Here is a 22,822-nt window from a genome sequence, read left to right on the forward strand (position 1 = left end):
TCCATTATTGACTTCAACAGCGGCTTACATGGAACAAACAAATATGCAATAAAATATGATGGTTTGCGACAGTATTCTGAATAATTCAGACTGTCCCACCCCAACACACAACCACACTCTTTAGTTTTTTCAGAAAGCAACAGCCACAAATCGATCAATGCAATCCAATGATATAAACAGAAAAATATTTTTTCAATGTCTTAATTGTTTGGTAACTTAGTGGAATCATCACCTTCTTCCAGGATGTGCATGCAACCCAGAATGCAATCCTTTTAATGGCAACTTTGACTGACATCATTCAGTCCAATAATAACTTAATTGTATATCAGCGACATCTGTAGTTAGGAGACAATTCAGTTTTAATTAATAGAACAATGTTATCTTCATATTGGCTTTTGACACAACATGCCCCCAGTCACCCAATTGTGGGTGAGGGAAAGATGGAGGCTTCAAGTTACAGGAGAATTAGTTGACTGCCATCTTAAACAAAATTCGATTTCAATGTAGCTTTTTTAATGTAGTTTCCACACACCTCACTGCAAATGTTCACCCCTTTCCGATTTTAAAACATACAGGTGATAACATTTATTTCGGATTTATTTTATTTTGTATCACATGCCCAATTTAGCAACTATGTTGTCACCCCAGTTAGAGTATTGCTGCTAAGAATGGTTGTCCATTGTGATGTGGTGAAACGTGGCTATTGTGAACTGCAACAAAGATTGGCGAAGCCAATAGGTCTGTTTATTAAAAGAGGAGAGCCAAATTACTGGTTTTGCCAGTGTTTGTTGCACCCACTTTTCCACGCACTTTATCTTTTATTTTTATTTTATTGTTCTAAAATTGTCATCAGCCATGTTGGAATGCTAAAGTAAAAAAAGCGAAAATGGCTACCAGTAAGACCTAATGCATGCAACGAATATGGTAGCCATCTTGAAATGTTTTTTTCTTTTAGGAAAGACCATTCCAAGATGGCCACTATGAGGACTCCGCATCACATCATGCGTTGCATACATTGTAATTTACCAGCTGCCATTTTACTTTTCCTTAGAATGTTGTCCATAGCCATCAAAGAAAAGTAAAGTAAAAATAAAAAATAAAGCGCTCAGGAGTGCAAAACAAGAAGTGAGCAGCAATTCAATTACAATCTTAGCTTCACTCAAGACAGCTTTGCCATGTGGCGTGCAATAGAAATGTTATTTCACAGATACCTCATAATTTAACATTTTTGTGTGCTTGATCTGCCACACACTCAAAGACTGAAATGTCTCATAAAAGGGGTGTGTTCCTAGACTACTTCCCTGCAGGATAAATCCCATTTATAAAAAAAAACAAAGACATAACTTGCTAAAGCTTTACATTTCTAACTCTTTGCTTTATCATTTATTTTGTAGATTTTCAATTTTTGTCTAGCTGAGATCATTGCCTACTTTCCATATATTGTTCCCCATAATCTTTGGATATTATTGGATATAGTAACATTGGCCAGACACGAGGACATCATTGGTCCAAGATAATAACTTCTAGGAAGTCATTTGGACTTTGGTGGTAAATCTGGACACAACTCCCCAGTACAAAATTGTTTTGTGCCGGTTGATTGACATATTCTGCAGCACAAGGTACGCTTTAGTGGAAAGATGGGACATTTGACAAAAGTAATTTTTCATCAAGTTTGGAGTATGGTATTATCACTTTTTCCATATTCTTAACTTGGAACTAATATAAAACCTGTATGTCACTTTCCAAAAACGTTACTAGCAGAATTACAATTTTGCCAACTCCTGTCCCTAGTCGATCACGCATGGACATTTGAGACAAGGTTGCCTAAAAAGCCTCCAGAGATTCATCCTGTGAATCACTCTACTGCGCAACATGATGGCGTGTTCATTACTCATTCAATTTAGTCACCACGAGATTGAAACTATTTAGTGACTAATACAAAACCGATACGTGCCCAGAAAAACAAATAAAGTACTGGGGCATTCATGAGAAAAGAAAGCATAACTGCAGCACTTTAAAGTAGATTTTCATAAATCGCATTACTCCTATTCCTGCCAAATGCTAGCAAAACAAAGGACAAACATGGGCAAAAGTAATAGGTATCGCCTTTGGGACTTATTGACTTTACCAATGCCTGTTGGGACTGCAGTGCATGCATCAGAATGCATGCTTGATTTAGAAATGATGCAGGCACACATTTTTATTTATCAATCTGAGATGGATTGCCAAGAATAAATAATGGGAAACTGAAGCATTGCGAAAGCACTTTAAGATGGAGAGACTGGAAGCAAGATTTTTCTTTTCACCCCTTAACCGCGGGGCTTATTCGCCTCTTGTGCGGGGGAGGGGGGCGGTGCCGCGGTGCTCATTACGAGCCCAGCTCATGACTTCGCCCACTCCCATAGAACGTCCGCACAGGTGTGAAATTCACCTCGCAGGGGAGTGGCGCGGCCATTATGACGAGCCCAGCTCATCATGAGCACAGCTCCACTGTGCTTTATGACGAGCTGGGCTAGTCATAAGCAGGCAAGGGGTTAAAGGACTGAGCGAGATGGAAAGGAGCTGTGGGAGGGGGATACCACAGAGAGTAGGCAGGATAGGAAGAAATGTGGAGTGGATGAGGGGAGGGTAAAATCAGCAAACGAGGTAGAAGCAGCATAGACGGTGGGGGATAAGCACATGGGGAGAAAGCAACTCAGAACACAGGGCATTTTGTCAAGGGCAAGAAGCACACAAGACAGTTTACAGCATATGTGGGAGACAGCACCACGAGGTGCGGATAATTAAGAGTCAGACACGCAAGAGGGAGAGCTGGAAAACACATATACTCTCACGCAGGGCAAATTCAGAAAGAATTAAGCTTTGGCAAAGACAATGGGTATCACCTTTGATCTTTAACCATGCTGCATAGCATATCCAACAAAAGAATACAAAACTAAAAAAATGTTTTTCTTTAAGCGCTGGGGGCAAGTAAAATGGAGGGCAAAAGCAACAGATGGCTGATGAAAAATGGGGGCATGGGTGGTGGGCAGAAGCAGCACGGGTAGAGGGGCGGGCACAAGACAGGGGACACAAGTGCATAGGTAGAAGCAAAACAGGCAAGTCAATGGGGAAAGAAACACTGAGGGCACAGATGCAGTGCCCACGGGCAGAAAAACTCAATGGGAAGCTGGCAGGGAGAAGCACAAAGGTGAGGAAGCAATGCAAGTAATGAAGCAATTGGTGAGAGAGGAATACGGAGCAGAGGGAGGGGAGTGATGTACATAGGGAGACAACTGGAAATATTGCACTCAAGGGGGGTGCTTAAACTAAAAGATAAAAGTAGCAATTGTAAAGCAAACATTGGAAGGAACCAAGTAAGGAGCCCATGCTCCAGGGGAGGGATAAATGCACAAAGATGAAGGAAAGGACACACAATCTAACGAATAAGAAGCAAGCAAATAAGAGTGACAATAAAGCCAATCAATGGTAAGCAATGAGCAGGATATATGCCCACTGATAGCTAAAAATACATGTCGCAATAGACAGCGCATGTGCTGTCCAGAAGTCGACTTAAAAAGTAGTTCCTAAGACTGAGCAGTGGAAGGATAGAAGTCAACCAATCAGCAAGATGTAAGCAGGCTATGCTCCACTGGAGGGACAAACACAAGATGGCCAAACTGGGACAAGGAAACCCATCCCATAAGAAGCAAGCAAATGAAAGAGGCAACAAATCCAACCCATGTTAAGCAATGGGAATGCTGTAAGCCTTTGTAAGCTCCTGCTAAGCCCACTAGAGACCTTCAGCTAAACAAAAGGGGAAAAGGGAGTTGTCAGTACAGTCTTTTAGACAACATAATCATCTATGATTTTACTCTGCTGCAATGGTTCCAGTGTATTTCAAGCTACATGTGTGTCCAGTTTGGTTCTAGCTTTCCGAGCTTTGGTCGTACTGTTGAAGACATACACTATAATCACACACAAAGTTATACCAAACCGTTAGGTGAATGTAATAGTTGCAGTGGCCAGTAAGTAATCTTGCTTCTTGAGAGTTACAATATTGCACAATAAATTCACAATCCCCATGAATATCACCCGTATAATACAAAGGTTGGGGTTGTCAATCTCACAAAGACTTGACCTATAGCAAAGTCATATATCAAGTCTAAAATCAAACAAACAAAATATGCTAAGAATATTACACAAAAACTAAGAAAAATCACTCAGAATCGTATCAACTGAAAGAAGGCCAATCACACTTCGTTGCACTCCTTAATTTATAAAAGGCAAAAATTATGCACATTTTTTGGGAGGATATACCCAAGTGGTATTTAGTGCAAAAGGTCCTTGCATCCATCAGCATGGACCGCTTCAGTGTATGGCGTTTATATGCATAGCTGAATACAAGAAAACAACATAGTTATATCTATATATATATATATATATATATATATATATATATATATATATATATATATATATATATATATATATATATATATACACATATACTCACACACACACATATATACACATACACATATATATATATATATATATATATATATATATATACACACACATTTTCAAATTATTTGTCCTGTTGGGAAATTATTTTGATCAAACACAAACTTAAAATTTATATAAAATGGATAAAAAAAATATTTTTTCTTAAAAGGCAACTTTTAATAATTGCATTGCTTTTTTGCTTAAAATAATGAAATGGGATACAAAATCCCACCCATCAGAGTAACATACCATCCTCCTTGGATTCATTTTTCCACATTTTCTTTCTTTAAAATACATCTTTTTTAAAGGAAAAAAAGAATTCCCCACAGAATGCTCATCTGCTATCATTCCCCTTTCCATCCTGATTCAGTGGAGTTGAGTTCAGCTTCTAGTTGGATTCCGCAGATGGGGAAAAAAGTCCTTATTCAGTGATTTTTTTGAACGCATGCTTACATCAATAAGATGGCGTACCACTCAATGAAAAGGCAACTGGTTTTATAAAGAAAATTAGAATATGATGACTGTGAACAGTGTTTGATTCATTTAACTAGAAGATCTACCGTCACACTCACGCGGGACTACATGTAATGGACCCATCTCACAAAGCAATTTACGCAACTAATATTCAGCGTAGGTGTGCACATGTAATTTATAAGTATAAATTAACATTTGGAAAGCACGGTATGCGAGTTTTCATCCATAAATTGATTTACTCCCACATAAATTTGTGTCATTTTATATTAGAGAAAAATTGACTTCCAGGTGTTCTAGGGTGGCGACACCATGAAAAGTGGATGCACATCGAAAAAGGTGTTCGTTTTTTGCATTCACAAACTTCCACATTCCTGTCCCACCCTGAATACTGTCCGAGACTTACATGCATCAAGCAATCAAGCACATGAATAAAGTCTTATGCAGGGTCAGAATGGAGAGGATTCTTCCCCAAAATTGGTGCAGTGAGAAAAAAAGAGCTTGCACACAGGAAAAAAAACCTTCCCTACAGAGAAAAATAAAAAAATAAATTAGCAAATGCACTTGTGCAAACTATTTATGCGTGGATATATGTACACTACGTACACTTATGCATGTGGAAATGCTTCTATTTATGAGAACTTCTGGAATTAAGAATTCCTCCACAAAATACTGTGAATGTAGGCCAAACGAAGTTGCAAATCTACATAAAGTATCCTGAGCCCTTTTAGTCTGATGCTACATAGCATGGAAATCCAGGAAGACTGTCACTAGGAAGCTTTTGTGCCATAATCCAAAAACAATGTCCCTGTTTGCTTGTTAAGCACAATCCTTGCATACATGTTTTCTATAATGTACTTTCTGAATCCAAATTGAAATTTGCTTCTAATGCGTGTCCTACTCACTTAAATAATGCAACATACACCACCATGCAACCAAACTGTCTAACGAACCCATTGTCATGCAGCACATTGTGACTGCTCCATGGCCCAGGATATTTCTGCTCAACTTCATAGGTTTTTTTCAAGCCATTTGATGTAATTGTCTCTTGTTCGAACTCCAACAGAGAAATAAGTCGGCCATGTGGCGAATATCATGCAGCCATGGAAGCCGTCATCATAGTGATCGTGTGCCACCTCGATGCCGGCGTCCTGTAAGCGTTTCAGGTACATGATCCCATCATCTCTGAGAACGTCATGTTCACAGGTCAGGATGTACGTCTTCGGCATCAACTGTAGAGTCTCCATGGGTGCCGCCAATGGAGAAGCACGGACATCAAGTAATGCAGGTATTTCCTGAGCAATGTGTGGGGTACCAGTGCTTTGCATCACTGGCTGGTACTGTTTTTTGATTGCAGGCGGCAAGAGTGAATTCCAGTCGAGGCGAGCTCTGAGGGCCCCAGCTTGGCCTTGGTCCAGAGCTGTATGATTGTTCACCAGCATTGCATGGGCAAAGTTGTGATTGCCATTTAAGTAGTCCAACCAGAACTTCACCATCACAAACCGCGGAAGGATGGGCATATTCTTGTTCCCTTGATACGACGGCGTATTGAAATCCAGCACCTGAAGAACTGGATAGATCAGTGCTTGGAGTTTGAATTTATTTACTACACTCTGGTCTTGTGCAATCTGCCAAGAAAAAACATAAAAACACAAAGTAGAGTTACACAAATTGTCCTTACACATGGGTACAATATTATTTACAAAAATGAAAAATTACTTGACACATTCACTGCTGGGACTGTCTGAGGAACCTCTGTACTGGAGGTTTTAAGGCACTAAGGGCCATATATATCAAGCAAATTAGCATTCGCAAAGGCCGAAATTCTTAGAATTTCGGCCTTTGCGAATGCTAATTTGCTAAATGAAATGTATGAAACATTTTCACAGCAAAATAAGGAATCGCAAAATTTGCCATTCCTTATTTTGCGATTGCACTTAAGGAATCGCAAATTTAGCGATTCCTTAAATGCAATGTATCAAATAAAAATGTATGCAAAAATGCCCATAAGGAATCGCAAATTACCACCAACTTCTAGTTGGTGGTAAGTTGCGAATTCTTTTGAAAAAGCAATTGATTTAAAATCCAAAGGTGGCATATGACGCTCATACATGCCCTTAGGGCATGTATGTGCGCCATATGCCCACACATGTCATTTTCAGGGGTGCAGCAGGGTGTTCTTGTGACACCCCTGCACCCTTGAAAATATTCCTAAATTGCGATTAGCAAATTGCTAATCGCAAATTTCCCCTTCATTCCAATGGGCCTCCTGGCCCATAGAAATGAATGGGAAATTTGCGATTAGCAATTTGCTAATCGCAATTTAGGAATGTTAAGGAATCGTTAAAAAGAAGCCATTTCCTACATACATACCATTTTGCGATTTCTAAATAGCGATTCCTTAAAAATCGCTATTTAGAAATCGCAAATTGGCATGATGATACATATGGCCCTAAGATGTTCAAAAGTAAGAACCACTTTGTATGTTCATATAAAGTGTATGTTTTTATTTCAGCACATTTCAGGCTAGATATTGGTGCACATGGTCTATTAATATTTCATTGCAGCCTGAATATATAAGGATTACATAATGAAAAATGTGGAGATATTTTCAAATTCTTTTTATAGCATTACTCAAATGGGCAAACATAAACTTAGGAAAACTAACCAAGAAAATGTTGTCTAGAATATCTGGAGTGCGTCTATCCTAAATATATGTGGGCTTTCCTAGGGAATGTCTGCAAAATGAATTATGTAATATTAGTACAGATCACACAATTGTGGCAGAATTACGGTTTATGGTGCACTGTTGAATAGTTTTGGGGTGTCCACAAGAGATTAACTGGGTACAGTACACATGTGAAGTTCGGAAAGCACCTGAAAATGCAATGCCGGCTAGGGTAGCTGTGATTGGTTGCAGGTATTACGCCGGGGCTGTAAGGAAACTACCACTTCCACGTATTTACAACATGTACACATTATAACGTTACTATTGCTGGGTGCCAGACCTCCCTCACCCTGACTGTGAGAAAGTGGTTGACATGGCATTTGCCAGAATTTTAACTTTGTTTTCCAAACCATATTAATTCCCTATAGTCTCCCCCGTGCAGGAATATTCCACTGCCTCGCTGTTCCTCTGGGTTTCTTGACTATGGGGTATATCACAGATGTATGGGCATTCTATAGGTTTGAAGTGCCACAAGTGATAAACTGGGTTCAGTCCATTTGTGAAATATTTACACCAATTGAAGGCAAAATGACGGTTTGGGCTTTTGGTCAAAGTTACCAATCTTGGGCATACAACAGTCATGTATTTTTAACATTTACACATCTTAAGGTTTCTAATGCTGGGTGCGACCCCTACCTTAACCCGAGAGACTAGTTGGAGCAAGAAGTCAAACGTGACATGTGCCAGGGTATCCAGGGAATTTGTTTTCCAAAATGTGATAATTCCCTTCTGACGTCTTCACTCTGGAAGATTTCCCAGCCAAGGCTGGACCCACAAATGTGTTTCACCCAGTCTCCTGAGAGTGGACGCATGAGACAAGTGGGTTTAAATTGATTTACGCAGGGATCGAAACACTAGAATAGATACATTTCTATACCGAAAGCGAGTGGAGCAAATGCAGATTGTTGTAGGAATGGACATGGCATGGAAAATTGAGTAGCAAACAAACAGCGCATTTCTGCACCATCTAGAACCGATGAAGTTGGCAGGTGTGGAGACTCCGATGTAAAGCACTGGTGTAGGTCAACTGGGAACACATCAGTGCCTGAATGATGAGGAAAAGGACAAAAGTAGGGCGAAAAGGTACATTTTTATCAGGATCTTAAGTTGACAAAAGCAAGAAGCAGGCACTTTATCAATTTGTGCAGTGAATGACCGGGTGTCACAGACAATTCTCAGATTTCTAACGGTGTGGACTAGGGAGGGCATGTGCCAAGCTCAGCAGACCACCAACTACCAGTCTAGGGTGAAGGGGCGTCATCAAGGAATGAGCACCTCCGTCTTGCCTGTGTTCAGCTTCAAGCAGTAAGAAGACATTCAGACTTCCACTGTTTTCAACCCTGATACATAATAGGCCTTCATAAAATGTCTGTTAACATCATTTCACAATATCATTTTCATATCATCTGCATAGTAAATACATGGTAACTGGTCGTTCCTGTTAAGCTCTGCCAGTGGGGTCACATACAAATTGAAGAGAGTTTAACTCAATAGGCGATCACCCGAAGGACACCACAGTCTAAAGTTGGGGTGAATTATCTGAAACATGCCGTGGTTATCATTTGGCTCCTCCAGGTAAGGAAGGAGATTAACCTAGGAAGAGTAAGCTCACTAATTCCAATCTCCTTCAGCCTTTTTAACAGCAAAGCAAGAAAGAGGTGTCAAAGGCTGCGAAGAGATTGAGTAAAATTAGAGCGATCACAGCACCCTGATCAAGAAGTATTCGAAGTTCATATTGGAGAACAGCCAATGGAACTTCTGTGAAATAATGACAAACAATCAGCAGGAGGTTCTAGGTCTGCAGGTGATGTGTGGTGGTATTAGGATTATCGCAGAGTTGAGTTATCCCTTAAATCTTATCAATGAAGAAGGTTGGGAGGGAATGAACTAGCTTCTGGGAAGGCAATGCCTCAATCCAGGTCCGATTGTCACTTGAGAACGTATTCACAATTTTAAAGAATACTCAGACAGTATTGCTTGTTAGAATGTGACTAGCATAATATCCTCTGCAGGTGTTCCTCAATTAAAACTTTATTTTTTTTTAAACTTCTTTATATTTTTAATTGAATCAATTATTGGGAGAATATCCCTAATGCCAAATTCCATCCAAGGCTTTGCAGGCATGTTTGGCCATGGCTAATTCTAAAGAAAACTAGGGAGCCGAGAGAACCCTGCGATGAGACGCAGAAGTAACTTCAGATGCACTGCATTTAATACAGAGATAATCCAATTATTAAAATTGGTATCATTTATCTGAGAACCATTACCGACAAAACAAGGACTTTCTGTTAGCAGAGGTCATTTTAGCAGGCAACATATTGCCCATCATGTGTTTAGGCCTGCAGGAGAGATGTATAGAGGTTGTACCAAGGTCTTAATCATTATATTATGCTGAACATAGGTGCTGGCTGATTAGACCACATAAGATAATCCATCTTTCTTTTGCTCACTATGCCACCTCAGCTTGGACCAAGCCAAATGCAAATCAGTCTCGACCCGGCGCCCAATGGGAACAGTCCAGCCCGAACTGCCAAGCCAGGTCCTCCCTGGACCGGAAACAAGCATACAGGGACCAGTTTAGGGGTATTACCCCATATCAGCCAGGCTAGCTTGAATCCAGTGGCACAGTGAGCAAGGGACCCACGTCTGGGCATACCTATCCCACTTAGGGCAAAAAGTGATACGCAAACAAATGAGGGACGGAATGCTGAATAATTCATATGTTCACACCCAGTCAAGGTAGCGAAGTGAGCTAAAGAACAATGATGGATTCAACCCAGATTTGTGACTGGGGGTTAGTGTCAGAAAGGTTTTAGCACTCCATCCATTATCTCTGTGTGTTTGCCTTGTTCTCCCTAAGTTGGCAGGGTATTCCCAGATGTGGGTCCAGGCTCACTTTGCCACTGGATTCAAGCTAGTCTGGTTGATGAAGAGTGTTACCCCGAAACCAGTCCCAGAATGCTCGTTTCCAGTCCAGGGAAAGGCCTGGCTTGGCAGATTGGACTAGACTGTTCCAATGAGGAAGAGGGAAAAGACTCAGTTGCAAATGGCTGGTTCTGAACTGGGGTGGCGAAGTGAGCTAAAGAACGATGATGGATTCAACCCAGATCTGTGACTGGGGGTGAGTGTCTGAAAAGTTTAAGTGCTCCGAATTAAATGTTTTGCTTCGGATTAAATGTGTCATGTTTTAATTCAATTATATAGTTTATATTCTTAGTTGTACGTGCAACGTCAACATTTAAATTGTTTTGGAATGTTGGTTGTTTTATAATTAAACTAAACTAACAAAGGTAAGAGGATGAGTTTTTTAATTTTTAATGTTTTTTCTTAATTTATTTGTTTTTAACTTTCTATTTTACGGAGTATTATATAGCGCAAACTGGACACGTATTGGGTATCAGAGCGCTTTACAAAGCACCAGGTGCGTTACATGAGGACACAAATGGCTGCTTTCTGATCATTCTTCCTCTTTTTGAAATAAAAATAACATCTTAATGCTGTTGAAAGATCATCAATCCACTCATCCTATCTCCTAGGTATGCATTCAGATGGCTGCATATTCAGCATAGCTTATGCAGATATTAACATTGCTAAAGCCTTTTGCACTTCACAGGGTCAAAGACTAGTATTACTAAAAGAATTGCAACTGGTGCGTCAGGGATCCTACTAACTTCCAATCAACAAGTCCTTCACGCCAACTCGTCTAACTCCAATAGAATTTCCACATTATCTGCGAAAAACTGTAATGAAGAGTGAATACTTTAAGTAGAAAAATCCATCTTTTTGAATGTGATTCCACATTTTGCTCACCTTTATGGACCTTGGTAGTCAGTGTACTCAACAAGCCCTCTCTGCATTTCCCTAAACATGGAAACTGTTTTGTTGAACTTCATTGGCATATTTGATTTTTCTTCAAATCCAACATAGGTGCATCTAAACACTGCAGGATGCAGGTCATATGCTCCCGGTGGGCTGTAGCAGTTTCACCATCCATGTATGCATGGGGTAAAAACCTAGCAATTGGACACAGAATCAGCCCTGTGGCACTACAAGACTGACTTTTGATAAGGTTTATAAATTACTGCCTCTCCAGAACTTGCTCAAAGTCTGTTGGTTGACACCGATTCCGGTTTGCTTCCCTGCAGTTAAGTCCTAATGAGTTTATCTCACATGCTCCCTTCAATTAGAAGGGGCCTGAAAAGATGTGAATGGTTTCCAGATGTTAGGCTCTAGCTTCTCTGCTCAGCCCTCTTCAGAGTATGGACAACCTCTGTCAAAAGGAGAACAACACTGTTGAAAGATGTAGGAGGAAAAGTAATGGACAGCCTTCTGTTTAGAGATCCCCATGTCAAAGGATTCTCAACCAGGTCTTCTCTCAGAGAGGGTCCTGCCTTTTGTGTTAACATCTGTTAAGAGCCACAGTAAATCCTTCTGAATTGAACTGACAACCAGAAACCTTGCTCCATAAGGAAGATAACGCATGAGTCAGGACCCGCGGAGGTGCCTAACATGCAGACAGGTCAGCACTGAAGCAGCACGCAGCCGTCCTCACAGTTTTATTCAGAGAAAGTCTGCTCGGCTGTTCACTTGTTAGAGCATCTCCTTTCGCTTTCTGCAGCTCGGGCACTACCAGACGGAAGCACTGCGTCCGTCAAGTACGAAACAGACGCCCCGGTGCCTGCAGCACTGAGGCGCGCCAGCGAGCTCAGAGCAGCCCTGCGTTTGAACCAGACGCCCCTCCATCTCCCGCCCGGCCCGTGTACTCACCGACTTCCACCAACAGTGGCCGGGAAATGGCGTCCTGGGGGTCACTCTCCTGGCCCCGGGCGTGCCACCTTGTCCCGCACGGCCTATGCGGGGGTTAGAGGGACCCTTTGGCTCAGCAGCAGCGGGGGCATGGTGAGCTGCATCAGTGTGGTGTGACTTCCATCAGGCTCCAGACTGCACATCACCGGGAGGAGGCGCGCCAGGAGACACATTTTCCGCACACGCCGCTGCACCTTGAATCGCATGCACATGGGAGAGCTTCCCAGCAAGGATAAGATCAAGGTAATGTGCCTGGACACTCCATAATGTTCAGGTTGCACCCCCAAAATAAGTACTCAGCGGTTATTCATAGCACAGCCTGCATGAGTCTCATTGTGTAGTTTGAACTTCTGGGCAGGTCGAACTCGCATGGGGCCCAGGTGGTCAGTCACAACTCTCCCCCTCTGCTGAGAGCGTGAAGTACACACGCTGCCGCTTTACGTGCTGTCTATGGTCCCCGCTTAGTCTTTCTGATCTCACACAGCCAATCGTGCGCAAGACTTTAATCCAGGACTACCCAAGTTATTCGGCAGAGAAGGATAGGATGATGCTCAGGCGACTAGATCGAGGACGGAACTGAGACCCTGGATTAAGACTTGAGAGCAAGGCCATTGGACTGGAGTGATTTTGTAGGAGGGGCTTTTCCACATAACTAATGATTTGACTTATTTACCACATAATCCATCAGCTGCAGCATAATCTGCATATTTTTGCGAAAAATATTTTGTTTATAGCTCAAACATTAGTATGAAACGGGTGATATGTTGCAGCGCAGTGGAAGGCAGTTTGTAAACGTTGACTGGTGAGTGGTCACCCTTCTGTTGCTTATTGTTGCATTTGGGTGTATACTAATTGGGTGAAACCTTCGCTCTGAAAATGTTAATATGTGTAAGCATTTCAAGATAATCAAGTAATACTACCTCAAAATACTCTACATTCTCCCGCATAATTTGCCTTTTTTGCTGCATAATTTAGTCGAGGATTCAGGAAGATTAAAAGTATAAAAACAGGAACTTTTCATGTTGAACTCCAATTTGCAAGGCATCATTCTTAACGCTAACCAAGAGGAGGTCAACATATTGTAATGTCTACACCATGGCAAGTTCATGCAAATCAACAACACGTGGCAGGAAGTTCCCTTGTGAGGCTCGAGCTAACAGGAGGTTTTCAGACTGGTCTCACCTGCTGACAGACTGTCGCTGCCAGGTTTCCTCCGGCGCTGTCTCCAGAAATCGCTATTCGCTTGGGATCAACAGAGTACTTGGCAAGAATATCAGAGCGGAGGAAGTGCTTGGTGGCCTGCAAGGCGTCATTTAACTGCTCAGGGAAATGGACATCGGGTACCAATCTGTACCTGCAACGCAATGGTGACATTTTATGAATGCTCTGTTCTCATCATTATCACCTTGCGTGCTGCCCCGATTTCCCCCCTGTGCTGGACATTCCATAACTGCGTGTGGTCGTGACGGAACCATTCCGTCATTAGCACAGCTCAACCGTGACTGATGACGGAATGGTTCCATCACAAGCATCAAAGGGGTTAACTAAGCCTTTGCAAACTGTACACAAATTCTATCCAAATACAATATGATTTATTATGTAGAACACATTCAATTACAGAGATGCAACAAAATAAAATATATATATATATATATATATATATATATATATATATATATATATAAAGGCTATACCACAAAAGATTAAAACACAGCCTGCAAACCTTAGGAAACAAAAACAACATTTTAACTGAGGAATCTGGACTGCTGCAGCTAGGCAAATAGACTAGAAAAGGTATTACCAAAGATCACCAAACCAGCACAAATGGGATTTATTAAATAATGCTACTTCAGTGAAACTTCGGTCAGGATATTGAAAAAGCCAATTTGACTTCCTCACCAATAGCACAGGATGTTGAATTACCATTTGGAGAGTTTCTTGGTCAGTCGAACAACCAGTGCACGGGCCGCGGCTGCACAGAATAACTTACTCAGATGGAGTGGAGAGGTAATGTGTCCGGCCGAAGACAGGGAGTGGATTCAATCTCCCCTGACAATTGTTTTAAACAAAATGGAATCCACCCACAGGGAATAGGTGAAACAAAATGTATAATCTTGGGTCGGTGTGTTTCCTACTTTGGTGGGAAGCACATTGTGTTTTTTAAGATACCCCCCCCCACACACCAAAAGGGCCCTTGGTGTCATGCTTCATCATAGGGTGCTTCGCGCCCCTCTACGGAGCGTGGCGTGCTATTGACCAGCGGATACGCGGGAACCCTTGATGTTTACCTCTATGAGTAGTGTGTGAGTGGTAGGGTCAGGAGTGGATGAATAGTGAGTGTTAAAAAATACCTGGCAAGTGAGAACTACAAGAATTTTAATAAACCTCCCTGCTGGCATTATTAAAAACTGTGAGGTGGAGGTTCGATGTAATTAATGTACAAATCCTCCAGTGTGTATTTGTGTCAACATGTTTCGAAGTGTGCTGCTTCTTCTTCAGGACGAGTACACAGATCCCTACCCTACTCACATAAGACAGTCTAATACCGTCATAACATAGGATAGCTTGCTTAGTCTCCACTCCGGCCCCATCACCGCCGGGGATGCCTGGCTGCACCTTGGGGATGCCCAGTAAAGGGACAATCTCACAGGGAAAGCCAGGACGGGTTCCCCAGTGGTATAGCGCTGGGATGCTCCAGGGTAACCACGCGCTCTATAAATTCAACATTCCAACATTCATTACTGTGTGTAGCAGTGTACGTGTAAGATATGCCCATTATGGTCAATATAGATTGCGACATGGTAATACCTTATTGTAAATTCATTATCCAGAAATCCAAGGCCTCATGAGCCTTCAGAAACACAGGGGACCTCCGTGCTAATTGCACTATGTGTGGGGATGTTACCTCACTCGATCGTCCCCTCCGCGGCTCCGTCGTTAGGGCCTAGCGAGGTATTACCTTGTCGCAATCTATATTGACCTAATAGGCATATCACACACGTACATTACTATCCGCTGGTCAGTAGCATGCTTCGCTCCGTAGAGGGGCGTGAAGACCCCTATGATGAAGCATGACACCAATGGCCCTTTTGGTGTGTGAGGGGTATCTTAAAACACACAATGTGCTTCCCACCAAAGTAGGAAACACACCGACCTAAGACTATACATTTTGTTTCACCTATTCCCTGAGGGTGGATTCCATTGTGTTTATAACAGAATAACTTACTGCCTAAGGAATTTGGCCCCAATAAATTTGCAGCAATCGTTCCTACAACTATGCTTACTTTGTGAAAGAAAGGGAACTCCTTCCCAGCCATTAAAGGATTAAAATATCATTCCCATAACACAATGTGTGTAATTTGTAGGCCGCAAGCGTTACAGAGGAGGGATTAACCAGAGAAAATCCATTCCCCTTGGGACAATCTGTACAGATTTACAGAAATATTAACAAAATAAAACAGGGCTACAAGGACTCACTCTTTCAACAGGGTTGGGGCGGGACAGTTTCCAGTGGCGAAACTACAACCAAGTAGCTTAATGCAGTAGGCCTGTGCCAAGTAAACAGTCTGGCTTGGTGAGGGCGTGTGAGGGCAATCATGAATCGAAACACATGCACATGCGTCCAAGATGTGGCCGCACCCCATTTTGTTTGAAGGCAATCAGGAAAACAAGTTTTGCAGGAACTAAATCATGCATGCACGTTGAAATATATAACTTATATTGTTTTTTTCGAGTTTTATACAGCGCGACCTAGGCCTGCCAGCAATAAAGCACTTTGCATGAGCATCAGATTGCATTAAACTGAAACATCCACCATTTAGCGGCATCAATAAAACTGGAATTAATAACTGAATGCCTTTGAAGAACAGTCGTTTCAATCACAGATTATTATTTTTTTTATTTACAGGCCCAGGGTGAAATATTGATTTGCCCTGGATCACAGGCTGTCGAACCGATAGAGGGATTCGAACCATCATTGTTGCCGTTTGCGATTCCTTAATTGCGAAAAATAAGCAATCGCAATTATGGAATCGAAAACGGCAATGCATCAAAAAAAAATCGCTATTTAATTAGCGATTCCTTAATTTTCCTTAATTGCGATTCACAATTTGCGAATCGCAATTAAGGAATCCCTTTCAATTGATTCCTATGGGCCAAAAGGCCCATAGGAATGAATGAGAAGACAATCTCAATTTGCGATTCGCAATTAGCTAATCACAAATTGAGATTGCGATTTCAAGGGTGCAGGGGCGTCCAAAGGACACCCTGTTGCACCCCTGAAATCGATATATGCACATATGTTGTGCACACACATGCCCTAAGGGCATGTGTGTGCACAACATGACAGTTAGAAAAATGCACAAAATTGCATTTTTTAGATAATTCGCAAATTACCATGAGGTCCAACCTCATGGTAATTTTTTCCTTCTAGTTGCGATTTCGCAATTCTTTTTGGGAGTCATGCATTGCATTTAAGGAATCGCAAATTGCGATTCCTTAAATGCAATCGCATAAAATAGCGATTTCTTGTAGTTTTGGATTGATGCATCCCAAATAGTGATTTGGGAATCGCAAACGGCCGAATTTTGCGATTCGCACCGTTTGCGATTCCTAAATCACTTGATGCATGTGGCTGCATATTCTCCATTTCCAAGGTGGGCAGCTCCGGTCGTTTGGCCACATCTCCTATCTTTGGAAGCCCAGCATTTCAAATAGGCAAGGGCTGCAGGGATGGGAAGATGGGAGGAATGGAATACAAGAATGCAGTTTCTGGAGGTCACGAAGGAAATCGGGAACTCCGCGTCGTACAAGAGTAGGTGTGCCGGCAGGATACTTGCAATGGCGATGTAGAGCCTAGAGGCACCTACAAAGCGCCAGCATCAAAAAATACGCATGGGTAAGTACAACTGAAGGTGGCTAAAGTGGGCGATACAGAGGGTGTAGTACGGCACAAGCAAGCCAGGGGCCTGAGGGAAGCCACGTAATTCCCTTTAGGTTTAGGGCTTTAGTTTGTAAGTTATTTTGGCAAAGAAAATGCAACATTTTAGCCACATGCGAACAAGAATAGCCACAACAGCACTATACTAATCTTTGCAAGTTACTAGGATAAATAAAAAACAGAACTCAGTGGCGCTTCACGTAAATACAAGAGCTACTTTGTGGGCTCTTCGGCAGCACAAAAGCTCTGTGTCCACCATTTTGTTTGATGTAGCCTTGATACTTTATTTTTTCAGTTTTGCGGCACAGAGGCTTAACCCCTTTCTCTGCGGTCGTCGGCCGACAGCCGTCACGAGCAGTACCTCCGTAGTACTGCGCACGTCCGTTGGCCTCCGTGGCCCCGCCCACTCCATTAAACCACCGCACCGTGGCAGAATTGCAGCCGCGGTTCAGCGGTTAGAGATTCTACTATTTCCGCAATGACTTGCACTCAAGTTTGCTGACCTCGGAAGCATGAGTGTCTTTGTTGACCCTGGAGGATTCTAACCTTTGATGCCCAGGGCGCTCGGATGTCTCATTAGTAAGTGCTTAACTCACTAAGCTACCTTAATAATAATAATAATGCCAGTATTTGTAAAGCGCGAACAATTACCCGAGGGTGTCAAGTCGCTGGGGGCCATTGGGAAGATTAAACAAGCTATTGCCCAGAGTCACATGGTGCTGGGCTAACTTGCCGCTGGCGCCGGGGATGGAACCGCGAGCCCCCGTGTTCCGGAATCAGCCACCGGGGATCGAACAGTGAGCCCCCGTGTTCCGGAGTCAGCCGCTCTGGCCGCTGTGCTACACCTCTACCCACCAGGCCTAGTTTTCATGGAACAGTACAGTTCTGACTATGAAGCCATAAAAAACAACTACCATGTAAAATAAATAAATATTTGTTCCAGGAGGCTAGCCCGTCTGGCCCTAGAGAGCATTTTCATAGCCTGGGTACAAGCGTTAGCAAGATCCGTGGCCCCAGTCCTTCTCTAGCCGGTTACACACAAAGGTTCCCTCCTGGTGCTTCTGATCTCTTCCAAGTCCAGTTGGGTGGTTGTGAGCTTCTGGTGGTGGGAAGCTTTTCTTACAGTAGTCATTAGCAGGTGATTGGTGACAACTTACAAGCTTATGATGAGAAAATTTCCAGAGCCAAGTCAACCTTAACTGAAGCACTTCCTGGTGTACTGTAAACACCAGTTAAAAGTCAGCCCAGGCTAGTTCTGAGGCCTGGTCCCCTCCTGTTGAGAGCAGGGATGAGCTGCTGCTAACAGATCACCAGTGCTTAATTTGAGCCAGTGGTTTCCGGTGCTCGGCACTGGCACTGAATTGTCAGCATCGGTGCTTGTGACAGTCGGCCAAAAAGTGGCGCTGTCTGACAAATTTAAAGATGATCACACCAACAGGTAAGTATTCATTCAATATACATAAAAAATGACAATTACTTGCCGCCCAAGCCATTCTTATAGCTTCGGGGGTCTTAAATAGTCTAAGGGCTAGATGTAGGTAAAATAGATTTACCGATTTTTAATTACCAAATTTTACCGATTCGGTCATTAAAAATCGGTAAATCTAAGCTGTGGACATGTAGGTATTCCAGATGTGCTGGAATACCGAATCGGGAACAATCGGTATTTACCGATTCGGTAAATACCGAATCGGTAATGCCCATTCATTCCTATGGGCTTTGAAGCCCATAGGAATGAATGGGCATTAGCGAATCGGTATTTACCGAATCGGTAAATACCGATTTTCACAAGGGTGCAGGGGGTGTCACTTTGACACCCTCTGGCACCCCCAAAACAGGCTCGGGTGCCATGTGGCAGGCATACATGCCCTAAGGGTAGGTCTGAATGTCACATGGCATAGGTGTGCATGCACACATGTGCATGCACACCGGAATCGGTATTTTACCATCAAATTGGATTTGATGGTAAAATACCGATTGGGTAAGGCCTCTGGGACTCAGAAGAGTCCCACCTACATCTGGGTGCCTCAGAATCGGTATAATGACCGAATTCTTATTTTACCGAATTGGTAAAATTACCGATTCGGTAATTTTACCGATTCGGTAAAATAATGCCCCCTACATACCGGTCACACTTTTACCGATCGGTAACGGCCGAAAATACCGATTTTCGGCCGTTACCGACCGACCTACATCGGGCCCTAAATTGTCACACTTGTAGGAGTGTGATGTTTAGTTTAGTAGTTGTGTTGTTACCATCATTGGCACTGCTGGCAGGGGCAATCTGTGGTGCAAGATGCAGTAGCCTCCTCACGAGAGCCCTGGCACTTAATATTTTACAAATAAAGCACTGAAGATCACCATCAAGGGCCAAATGTCCATGCCCAAGGCTGGTATTTTTGATTCCAAGCTAACCATTTTTGGAGAGACTGCAATAATACAATTCTGCATTTGTGGCAGTTGTTTTCTCCCCTATTTCACACCTCATTAAAAAGTTAATTATATCCATTGCATAGGGGAAAGCATTGGCAGAACTGAACTAACTACAGATGTTCCGCACCAGGATTGACGCACAGAGCTTATCCAGTCTGACTGACCATCCTTCTGCATGGGATCTTTGGGGGAAATTTCATGACCTCAATCTATTTCAACTTTACAAACAAGCAATACTTCTAAGAATTAACATGTGAGCTCCCTTGATCCTGGTCCTATTGATTTTAATTGACTTGCAGAGAAGTTCACTTTGAGAGATTAGCTGTTTCATGTCACTATCAAGGAGGCCCTATGGAGTTTCCAATTGTTTGTTTAACACCACCTTATATACCTTCAAGCCTTTGCAATAACGGATCCTGCAATAGTTACTGATGCTCTTAGTTCAGTGAATCAATGGGTAGATTAAGACCGTATGCAGATTATGAAGCTAACAAGAAGCTTGATGACTGCATAAGATCTTCTGTATTCCAACAGGTACAAACATGACTCTTGCTGTTCAAGTAAAAACACATCAATCACTGTTGAGTTGCATACTGGTGAACGCGTAGTACTTACTCAATGGAAATGATGGCGGCACCTACATCTTCAGCCACTTTCCTGCAAAGGTGGTCGTAGGATCTCAATCCTGAAAAATGAAAACATTTAAGAGGGCTTTCACTGGGGTTAAGAATCACAGACACAAAAGGGCACACACAGGTATTTTATGCACAATCTGAGGAAATGCGTAATCCCTGCCGGTACGAGTATTCTAGCATTTTCCCCTAAAAATACAAAGATTGTCTAAGAAAAGCAGAGTGTGCCCTCTTATAATTTATGTATTTCTTCCTGGAGTCAAAGAAGAGCAAAACAAACCTGGTCTTTTGAGAGGCTGTAAGTGGGTGGCACACAACAGGTCCCCCCTTTAAGGGTATCAATCCCTTGTGCGAGAAGGGACCACGCACATCCTCCTTGCAAATCCATGGCGGAGGGTCATGCTGGGAATGTACAAGATGGCAAGTTGGGGTGCACATTGCTGATGCATAGATATCCCAGGGAGGCTGTTCCGCACTCCCTGCTCTTGAAACCATGGGGAGGTATTTGAGAGCTTTTAGGCAAGCTCAAAAGGCTAGACGTGACCACGTCCCGAAGTTAGTTTCCACACAACAGCAGAATGCAGTAGTCACTAGGGGCATGTGTGAGAGTTAGGGATCCTAGAGCAACGGGCCAGTGCCTACAAGTGAGTGTTTTTTCCTGAGTGAATGAGTCCCCTATATGTTTACACAGCTCCCACAAAACCATAGCATTATGATCCCTTTGAAACACTCATTAGTTATTCCTGGTTAACAGAGAGATGGCATTTGTCTCCCTCCTCTGTACTAGGGAGAGTTGTTTTTTGTTTACTTAACCCGTGCCGTGCTGGCCGACGGGAGCAAGCCCTCCTCAGTGCTGCGAACGACCGTTGGCCGTCGCAGCCCTGCCCACCCTTCAGAACGCCCGCACTGTGCCGACATAACAGCCGCAGTTAAGGCGTTAAGTACCAATGTGTGTTGGAAGGCTCCTAGGACATGAACCCTGATGGAAGTGCAAAATAAGAAATGTTTTATGTAAATGTTCACATTGCTAACGGGTGTCCTTAACCCACCAGGGATGGAATTAGAGTATTATCTATCTATCTATCTAACTCTGGGTAGTTCCCTAGTTTAGGTGGAGAGCAGGTCCCATACAGAGCACCTACACATCAGCGACACTCTGAGTTTGCTCACCTGAAACATCTGCTTTTCTATCAAAGTTTTTAAGCATAGGATTAGCACATTGCTACGTGGGCACATCCCATGCCACAGGGTACGTCCACAATATTGCTACTTCAAGCAGCAAAATTCTAAAATCAACATAACTCTCTCCCGACAGCTAACCGGCAATCCTCAGCATTGGTCAACCAGTTCAAGTCAAGCAAAACTACAGCAATAATTACAAAACAGCCGAGTACGTCACCAGTGGCACATTCCAACATGGTAGTGCACCCAGCTTACTAATAGATTAATAGTGCCCCCATTCTTACAGCTGAATCAAACTCAGGACCTGGGAAATACAATACTTATTTACATGGACCGACCTCAACCGTGACTCCTGTTGACATGGTCTCATTATCTAGTAATACTCCTCAAGACACTTTAGCACCAACGACTATTTCCCACCATGTATATATTTATCACAGGGCAACAGCAACATCTTGAATTTAGGTAACATAGCCAAACTTCGGTCTCAACACTCAAAACTTTGCCATCCAAAAACCAATAATATTGCTGCTATACAATTCATACCATCAAATATTTTTGCACATAAGGAAGCCACGGCAGTGACATGGTCAACACAACCCGCATTCAACACAATCTGCGAAAACTGGAAGATACTAGAAGGACGAGGATTTCTGATAACCCTTCTGAAAAGGCCTCAATATCCAACTGCTCTCTTGAAGAGAGAGCACGACTAAGATCCCAAACTGCCCCCATTTAATCAAGAAAGCACCCACAGACACCTGGGCACAGATCATCTCCAAAGGTCACTATTGCTCTTAGGAAATGCGGCTCACCCTCTTAAATCAATTGCACATGCTAAACTTCAAGCATTATGCGTCTCCATGCATAATCAGGCAGGTAGACATTGCAAATTTGCCGGACCACCAGCTGAAAAAACTCAGGGTAACTGGGGCTGGCTCTCTTCAACTGTAGCCAGACCAAAAACAAACTGGCTTGCACCCAAGGATCTTTTTAAGCTTAAATTAAGTTTTGATAACATGGCCACCCACAATTATATTTCTAGTTTCTTGAAATGTGGCAGGACTGGAAAACCTCCTAAAAGACTTCGGCGCAATGGCCTTCTTAACATCACATGACATCAAATATTCAAAAATCTTGGTG

The 22,822-nt window shown here is 42.6% G+C and overlaps 1 protein-coding gene across 1 annotated transcript in view; it reads right to left on the reverse strand.

Moving 5' to 3' along the window:
- Window positions 1–2,961: 2,961 nt before the first annotated feature.
- The window catches only part of NCEH1 (neutral cholesterol ester hydrolase 1), an 89,451-nt gene continuing 69,590 nt past the window's right edge, over window positions 2,962–22,822 (reverse strand). The window contains exons 3-6 of the mRNA XM_086944388.1: window positions 20,481–20,550; window positions 13,676–13,847; window positions 4,520–6,587; window positions 2,962–4,405 (exon numbers count right to left, since the gene is read on the reverse strand). Of these exons, the coding sequence (XP_086800514.1) occupies window positions 5,970–6,587; window positions 13,676–13,847; window positions 20,481–20,550 (860 nt within the window). The 3' untranslated portion in view covers window positions 2,962–4,405; window positions 4,520–5,969. The remainder of the gene's footprint in view (window positions 4,406–4,519; window positions 6,588–13,675; window positions 13,848–20,480; window positions 20,551–22,822) is intronic.

The sequence above is a fragment of the Lissotriton vulgaris genome, chromosome 11 (genome assembly GCF_964263255.1).
Source record: "Lissotriton vulgaris chromosome 11, aLisVul1.2, whole genome shotgun sequence".
Classification (NCBI taxonomy): domain Eukaryota; kingdom Metazoa; phylum Chordata; class Amphibia; order Caudata; family Salamandridae; genus Lissotriton; species Lissotriton vulgaris.